The sequence below is a fragment of the Sturnira hondurensis genome, unplaced genomic scaffold (assembly GCF_014824575.4).
Source record: "Sturnira hondurensis isolate 20B ecotype Veracruz unplaced genomic scaffold, ASM1482457v3 Scaffold0022201, whole genome shotgun sequence".
Lineage (NCBI taxonomy): Eukaryota > Metazoa > Chordata > Mammalia > Chiroptera > Phyllostomidae > Sturnira > Sturnira hondurensis.
In genome coordinates, this window is record NW_028094832.1 from 334,773 (window position 1) to 344,051 (window position 9,279).

The 9,279-nt window shown below is 37.0% G+C and overlaps 1 protein-coding gene across 2 annotated transcripts in view; it reads left to right on the forward strand.

Annotated features, from left to right (window-relative positions):
* The window catches only part of PPIL4 (peptidylprolyl isomerase like 4), a 28,564-nt gene extending 23,136 nt beyond the window's left edge, over positions 1-5,428 (forward strand). For both annotated transcript variants that reach the window (XM_037034782.1, XM_037034783.1), the window contains exons 13-14: positions 4,212-4,786; positions 4,909-5,428. In XM_037034782.1, the coding sequence (XP_036890677.1) occupies positions 4,212-4,463 (252 nt within the window). In that variant the 3' untranslated portion in view covers positions 4,464-4,786; positions 4,909-5,428. The remainder of the gene's footprint in view (positions 1-4,211; positions 4,787-4,908) is intronic.
* The last annotated feature ends 3,851 nt before the right edge of the window (positions 5,429-9,279 follow it).

Sequence of the window (9,279 nt, forward strand, 5' to 3'; positions counted from 1 at the left end):
GTGTTTAGTGTTCTTCTAATTTTGGGCTCTCTTTTCGCTGTCATTTTAATCCCTTAATGTTATTTTAGTGATTTAGATTTAACTGAGTCTTAGATTTCATCCCCAAAACCAGAGCAAGCATAACTTTTAGTTAGATTAGACTTATTTTTGGACTGTCTTACTTGAAATCATTGGCATGGTTAAGTTGGTTGCTTTAAATTGACCATTTTATGATATTTTTTTCTTTCTTTTTAATCCACATGCTAGTTTAATCATCTTTCTTATGTCTTAAATGTGTAAAATGGTAAGAATTTTGGAAAGTCTGTACTGGGAAGGACTTAGAGCTCATCTGATTAATTTCCTTCACCTTAGACATGGAGAGCTTGACCCCACAGGCCCGTGGGCCTTTATATTATGGTTTAGTGGGAGAGCTGGAACTTGAATGTTTATTCTGATTCAGTCAGATGTGGGTTCTTTTTGTCATTATTCTGTATCACCTCATTTCAATTTTATATATCAAATTATTGATCAATTAAATAATTACTCTCAGTATATGCAGATGTCAAGCTTCAGGTTCTTATTCCCAGAATGCGGATGATACTCCAACAGCACTTAGCATTGTGCTGGCCCGCACTCGGACCGTCTGCGCCAACATGGCTTCACCCAGGCACCAGCTTTTCTCCTTCATGCTCACTGTGCTAATCCTTCCTTGCTTTTCAGCTTTCACTTACACTGCTTGATTAGCCTTCTTACTGTCAGTCCAAACCCAAACCCTAACCCTCTCAACCTCTGAGGCTCCTCTCAAGCCCTACTTCTCTATGAAACCTTCCCTGATAAATCTAACTTCATGAGTATTTGTTGTTTGGTGCAGCCCCTGCATGGCAAAAACCATTGAAACCCATAGGTGCCGACCTCAAGGCTTGGGTAACTTTGAAATTACTCCAAGTTGGAGTGGTTTAAGGTTTCCGTTCATTTCATATTTTCAGGTTTCCTAATTTTTTTCAAAGAATTAAGTACTGCATAACCCTCCACCTTTCATTTTAAAGCATTTAAAGCATTTTCACTCAAAGCATTTAGGTGCCCATATATATAATAATGTGCTAGAGATTTTATAGACTTATATATACATCAGCTAACCATCTCTTTATTTAAAAAGTATTGTCTCAACCAATTTAGAAATTATACAGACAGAATTGCCCATGGCTACATTTCGTATATGTTACAGGAAGTACAGAAATTATTTTATTGAAGGATACTATATTTTGCCAGAAAATAATTGATAAAGAGTTAAATCCATTTGCTGCCTCTGGGACTCTTATAGAATGATAAGAACTATTGGGATTGTGTGGAAAATCATGAGTCAGTTTATAATGTCCTGTTTCATAAACACTCATTCCAGTGATCACACTGGATCTCTGCTCATGTGCTGCAGTCCCAGTGCCAGGCCAGTGGGCCGTCTGGAGACGGGCTGTGGGATAATTACGGATCATTTTCTTAAAATGCAGTCTTTAACTACATCCAGTGATGGTATCCATCACTCCAGAGTTCAAACCTTGATGTTTATGTCTACTATACTGATGTCTATGGTGATGGAGTTGGGACGCTTGGGAGTGCAGTCCTTGGGATTTTGCCTTTCCTCTGGGAAGTCTTTTAAGAAAGTTGGATTTTTATGAACTATCTCTTGAAAGAACATTGGCTCTGTTTTTTTTAGATTTCAGCCACATGCTGAGATAACTCATTTTAATTAGCAGTCGAATACAAGCAAAAATAGAATTGTTGTAATTATCCCTCTTTTATGTGGGAAAATTACTACTGCTATGTAATATTAAGAATAGAATTAAATGTACTTTATTATCTTTGAGGCCATGAATTATTCATTCTAGTACTTAATTCATTTTTAAGAAATATATAAATAATGATTTGGATTGCCTGGCCGGTGTGGCTCTTTTGGAGCATCTGCTGTAGACCAAAAGATCACAGGATTGATTCCTGGTTTGGAGACACACCCAGGTTGCAGGTTCAATCCCTAGTCAGAGCACATACGAGAAGGCCACCATTCGCTATTTCTCTCTAACAAAAATGTTTCTTTCTCTCTTTCTCTTCCCCTTCCTCTCTAACAGAAATTTTTTTAAAAAGGACCTTGGGTGAGCATTAAAAAAATAATGATTTTGATAAAAACATATTAGCCTAGTCTAAAAAAGAAAATTTTGTTTTGAAGAGTTAGAGAGGAGCTCTTATAAAGTAAACATTTTAAAAATAATCACTCAGACCAAAGAATGCAGCATCTATTTTATTTTCTTTTTAGACTGACTTTTCTGAAACCCCTTCCACCTCTGTTATTTAAATGATGTCTTCTTTATAGGGTTCTTTTATTTTAGTAAACTAGTGAATGAAGTCTTTCTTGGTTGGTTTATTTAAGTGGTTTTTTTAAATGTATTTTACTGATTATGCTATTACAGTTGTCCTAGTTTTTTCCCCGTTGCCTCCAGTATTCCCCTTCTTAGTTCATGTCCATGGGTCATGCATGTAAGTTCTTTGGCTACTCCATTTTCTGTACCGTTCTTAATTTCCCCTGTCTCTTTTGTACCCACCAATTTGTACTTCTTAATCTCTGTACCTTCCCCCTCCAAGCTGATAACTCTCCACAAGATCTCCATATCTATGATTCTGCTTCTGTTCTGCTTGTTGGCTTAGCTTGTTTTTTTAGATTCAGTTGATAGTTGTGAATTTGTTGCCATTTTGATGTTTATAGTTTTGATCTTACTTTCTTATATAGTTTCCTTTAACATTTCATTTAATACTGGCTTGGTGTTGATGAACTCCTTTAGCTTTACCTTGTCTGGGAAGTACTTTATCTGCCCTTCAATTCTAGATGATATCTTTTCTTTTCTGGATAGAGTCATCTGGGTTGTAGGTACTTGCTTTTTATCACTTTGAATACTTCTTGCCTGTAACTTCTAGCCTGCAAAGTATTTTTTGAGAAGTCAGCTGATAGTCTTATGGGAACTCCTTTGTAGGTAACTCTGCTTTGCTCTTGCTGCTTTTAAGATTCTCTCTTTATCTTTAACCTTTGACATTTTAATTATGATGTGTCTTGGTGTGGTTCTCTTTGGGTCCAACTTATTTGGGAGTCTCTCTGCTTCCTAGAGTTGTATGTCTATTTCCTTCACTGAAGGAAGTTCACCTTATTTTTTCAAAAAGCTTTAAATTTATTGCTCTTTTTTTTCTTCTGGCATTCCTCTGATTCAGATGTTGGTACATTTGGAGATGTCCCAGAGTTGTCTTATTTTATCCTCATTTTTTAAAATTCTTTTTTCTTCTTGTTCTGATTGAGTGCTTTTTTTTCTCCCTTTTTGGTTCCCGGTAGAGTTTACTTAATGCAACCTTCATTTCCACCTGGGTCTTTTTTATGCTATTGCAGTACCCAATGATTTCTTTGACCATCCTGATCACTAGTGTTTTGAACTCTGCATCTGATAGGTTGCATATCTCCATTTCATTTAGTTCTTTTCCTGGAGTTTTGTTCTATTCTTCTATTTGGGCCATATTTCTTTGTCTCCTCTACTTGGCAGGCTCCCTGTGTTTGTTTCTGTGTGTTAGGTGGAAGTGCTTTGACTCCCTGTCTTAGTACTGCGGCCTTTTGTAGAAAAGGCACCTGTCTGGTTGAATGCGCCTTCTTTACATCCTTGGTTGTCAGATTTCCACACAGATTGGTTTTCTGACGAATCTGGGCAATATTTGTTTTGAAGTCTAGTTGTAATTTTTGCTGAAGTTGTGTGTGGAGGCGAAGCATGGTTACCTACAGCTTCATCTTGACTGGAAGTCTGTATAGGGTTCTTAGGGGAATTTTTGGCCCATCAATTATGGGTCCACATTTTGGGGGAGTTGGAGAAGGAGGGAGGTGGAAAGGTAACCGCACATAACCAGGACTTTTGGTATTAGAGTTTTGCTCTAAAGACCTATTCTGATTTTGGCTGGATAGTTTCAGTTCCTTGTTTTTGGATTGGATCCTTCAGTGCAGCTGAAATAGATACAAAGCAATGAGATTGATCAGAGAAAAGGTAATATCTTTTTCTCAATTATTTTTGCTTTTGAATGTACAAAATTTCTGGCATTAGTGGTAGTGTTCAAATTTGAGCCATTACAGCCACTGGCTAATGGTGGACTTGTCTAAATTTTATTAATTGATAGTGATTTTATGGTCTATTTCTAATTTTTTATTACTTTGACAGGATATCTACAGAGAAATGGGGTTTGGTCACTATGAAGAAGAAGAAAGCTGTCGGGAAAAACAAAAGAGCGAAAAGAAAGACCGACCTCAAAACCGAAGTCGCAGCCGATCTCGAGAAAGGGATGGCCACCACAGTTCTAGTCACAAATCCAAATACCAAACAGATCCCTATGAAAGAGAAAGGAGTAAAAAGAGAGACCGAAGCAGGAGTCCCAAGAAATCCAAAGATAAAGAAAAATCTAAGTACAGATGAAAATGAAGAATAAGATAGGAGTGGCTAAAATATTTACTCATCTAACTTACAGTAATAGATGTTCAGAATTTGTGTCGAAGCAGTTAAAGACTCTGCTTGTTTTTTTCCCACATTCTCATTATGTTTCTTTTTATATTAATATTGATTGAATAGGGCACAGAAAGACAATAAAGAATTGAAAGTTTTGTATATTTTTTTACACTAATTCTGTTATACATAAATAATAGTCTTCATTTTTCAAGTCTTTCACATCTTCCACCTTTTAAAATGAAGTATTTCATACTTACAAAAGCAAACACCATTTATATAAGGTATAGAAAACAGTATCTGGGGGGGTGCAGGGCTGGGAATACAAGAAAGAAAAGTGTACTTGAACAAAAGTTAAATAAATAATAAATAAATAAATAAATAAAACTTGAAGGTCTTCTAAAAAAAAAGAAGAAAGAAAACAGTATCTGTGTACCCATCAGCCAGCTTAGGAAATGAATATCCCTGTATTTCAGAAGTCACTTATGTGCCCTCTCCTTCTCAGGTAGTAATTATCATGAATTTTGTGTTTGTTATTCTTTTGCTTATTAGAGTTTATACATACAGGCATATGTATCCCTAAACAAAATGGTAAGTTTTGTATGGTTTTGGATTTATATAAATGATATAATGTATGCTCACTTCTGTGACTTGCTTTATTCAACTTAGTATAGTACTTTTTGAGAGTCACTCATTTTTATTGCCATATAGTTTTACGAGGTCTGTCTGGAAAAAGTCCCGCCTTTGTTAATAATAACAAGAACGGTTTGTGCAGCATTGACATTGATGTAACCTGGCAGCCAAGGAGGATGGACTGGAATGCACATCATGAACAATGACGATTTCACTGTACCAGTCAATGGGAGTGATAGACACCATTGAGTGAGCATGTGTACTGAGTGGCTGTTGCACTCAAAATGACTGAGTAGAGCAACAAATCTGCATCCAATTTTGTGTTAAGCTTGAACATTCCTCCATGGAAACTACTTGGATGATTCAGAAGGCCACAGCTATGGGCACCTGGTGATTGGCAGCTTCATCACTACATCACACTCACTCATGCATTACATCTTGTGCAGAGTTGATGACACATCAAATCACCCAGCTGACTCAGCCCCACGATAGCCCAGATTTGGTGCCCCGTGACTTCTGGCTTTTCCCCAAACTGAAATCACCTTTGAAAGGGAAGAGATTTCAGACTGTCAGTGAGATACAGGAAAATGGGATGGGGCAACTGATGACAATCAGAACTTTTTGAGGACCCAAGGTGCCTACTTCGAGGGGACTGAGGCATCACTGCCCTACGTACAATGCTTCTTGTATCTTCTTCAATCAGTGTCTCTTTTTCATGTTGTATGGCTGGATAGTCTCTGGACAGTCCTCGTATGAATACACCACAGTTTATCTGTTCTGTGGATGGGCATTTGGGGTTGGTTGGTTGGTTGGTTTTGCTATTGCAAACAATGCTGCTATGAACAGTGTTTATCTAGGAGCGATACTGCTTGGTCATGTGGTATGGATAGCTTCATTTTATAAGATAATGCCAAATCATATTTTGCAGTGGCTGTATCGCTTTATACTCTACCAGCATTATGTGTTATCTTTGTTTCACATTAACTTCTAACACTTCTTAATTTTAGACTTTTTAATTTTGCCAATCTAGTGGCTAAGTGGTATTTATTGTGGTTTCGAGCCAGAAGACTGTTATCTTTGTTCTTCTATATGTAATGTGTTCTTTTTCTCTGGGTGCTTGTTTTTGATTTTTAAGCACTTTGATTATGGTGCTTGTAATTTTTTTCATATTTCTTCTGCTGGAGCTATTTACCTGTGGTTTTATAGTTTTCATCAAATTTGGAAAATTTTTGGTTATTATTTCTTCAATTATTTTTTGTCTCTCCTCTCCTTTCCTTCTGGGACTCCAATTGTATGTTGGACCACATTATATTACCTAGCAGTCTGGGTTTTTTTTTAAGTCTTTTTTTCTATTTGTCAAATTGTAGTTTCCATTGTCAGGTCATCAGGTTCATTGGTCTTCTCTCCTGGAGTATCTAATCTGTTAATCCTGTTACGTTTTTACTCTTTAGAAGTTTTGTTTTGGTCTTTTATGTCTTCCAAGTCTTTCCTTAACATGCGCATGCATTTTTCTTTTCTCTTTTTAACACCTGGAGTATATTTATAATTGCTGCTTAAAGGCTCTTGAGTGACCATTCTGTCGTCTGTGTCATTTCTGGTCTCCGTTGGTTGAATCCCTTTCCCCCACCACCATTATTGGGTTAGAATTTCCTTCTTTGCATGCCTGGTGATTTTTGAATTTTATTTTGTTGAATGCTGGATTTTTAAAAATATTTGTTTAAATAAGTTTCTTGGGAGCAGTTTGATCCTTTCTTAGCTTTCTTTTAAGCTCAATGAAGTAGGACTAGAACAGTTTATAGTTAGGGCTAATTTGGCCTACTGTTTAGGGTACCCTTCTGAATAAGCTTTCCTAAGCCTGGTCTCTTAAGAGATTTCCTCACTCTGGCTATGGGGAATGAAAACTGTTCTACCTGTTCAACTCCCAACCTGTACCACCTGTCCCTACCTGGTGGTTTTCTCCCACCCTTGGGTAGTATCCTCATGTACAAACACTGACGAGTATTCAGTTGAAGACTCAGGGGAACCCTCTGTAGATCTGGAACTCTTCGTCTGGAGCTCCCTTCTCTCTCCAATACTATGCCCTACAAACTTGATCTTGGCTCCTAAATTCTCTACCCCTGGGGACTCCCAGGCTCTTTGAATTCCTGTCCTTACTCCAGGGCCACAGCCAGGAAACTATGCACTAAGCTCAGGCGATGGTAGCACTTGTCTTTTCCCTTCCTTCAGGAGTCACTGTCTTGCACTAGCTATTGTCCAGTGTTTGAAAAACTTTGTTGCCTACATAGTGTACATGTTTTTAGTTGGGGAAGGGAATCCTGTCCCTGTTCATTCATTTTGGCTAGAGAGAAAATGTCATTGTTTGAATTTGCATGTCTCCACTGCTAACTTGGTTAAACATCTTTTCATGTATATTATCATTCCTGATTGCTCTCTGTGAAAAGGTTTTTTCATTACTTTTGCCCATTTTATGTTAGGTTGTTGTCATAGATTTAAGGACTTAGGTTTTCTTTTTTAAAAATATAGATTGTAGATATTTTTACTCTTAGGTGTTGCAAATGTCTTTTAGTTTGTGGCTTCTTTTTTCACCTATTGATGTCCTTGGAAGAGCACAGATTTTCTGCTCAACTTTTTAATATAAAAAATTTCATACATTTATACAAATATGAAAGATGAAGATCCATATGCCTTCCATAGAGATCTGTCAGTTAATAACATTTTGTTTTTGAACAGTTTGAAAGTAAATTGATAATACAGTGACATTTTCACCTCCCAGTATTTCACCATGCATTCGTTAAAGAGCAAGTGCCCTATAGAATCACAATACCATTCATCGGAATTAAGAAAATTACCAGTAATCCCATAGTATATAGTATATATTCAAACTCCCTAGTTGTGTCAAGAATGTCACTTTAGGCATAGGTTTGTTTTCAAATCCAAACTTAAGGTTTATGCACTGTATGTTCTTGTCAGTTTATTCTCTTAACCTAAAAATTTCTTACGTGTCCATCTATCTCTACCTCCATTATTTTAAAATGACATTGACTTTTTTAAGAGTTTGGGCCAGTTTTGTAAAATGTTCCACATTCTGAAGTTCTTGGATGGTATGGTGTCCTGTAACCTCTCTACTTCCTGTAAACTGGAAGTTAAGACAAGGTGTTTGATTAGAATTAGGTTTTGTGTTCTAGGTAAAAATTTCTAACTTTAATGTCAAATTTATTAGCCTTTCTCCGTGTGTTTTGTCTTTTGTATTTTGCTTAAGAAATCGTTAATAAAGATACTCTATATTCTAAAAGTTACAAATAAAGCTTTGTTTTTTACATTTAAATCTTTGCATTGAATTGCGTATGTGTGTGTGTGTATCGGGATCCAAATTCACTTTTTTCCCCCTAACATGGGGACATGATTAGCTGTCCCAAACCAAATAATGATTCATCTAGACGTCTTGACTACAGTTTCATGACTGTCGTGTAAGTATCTGTACGTGTGTGGGTTTTGTTCCATGGGCCCTCTATTCCATTGGTTGACTGTTGACCCCACTGCCAGTGCCCCGCCCACAGTTCTGCAACCTCACAGAAAGCATTTCAACAAGTGCCCCTTTGAGACATCTCACTGGGGACGCCTTTGCCCTTCTGTGCAATTTCGGAACCAGCGTGTCAGGTTTTCCAGAGAATTCTGTTGGGACTTTAATTGCCTTTGCATTCAAATGGTAGATCATTTTGTGGGAAAAGAATACCATAATACTGAATTTTCCCATTCATAAAGATAGCACAGCCCTCTGTTCTTTAGGTTCTTAGAAATTTCCTTAAGCTTTTGAACTACTTTTGTTGTATTTCCTCCTGGTTTCCTTATTCTAATGACCTGTTATAAGTTATATCTTTTTTTTAAAGATTTTATTTATCTTTAGAGGAGAAGGAGAGAAACATCAATGTACGGTTGCCTCTCACGAGTCCCCTGCTGGGAACTGGCCTGCAACCCAGGCGTGTGCCCTGACTGGGAATCAAACCACAATCATGTGATTCGCAGGCCTGTGCTCAATCCACTGAGCCACACCAGCCAGGGTTAAGTAGTATCTTTTAAAAATACAATTTTCTGTTTCTTGACCTAAGAAATTACATACATTTTTTCAACTTTTACTTCAAGGTAATTTTAGATTTAC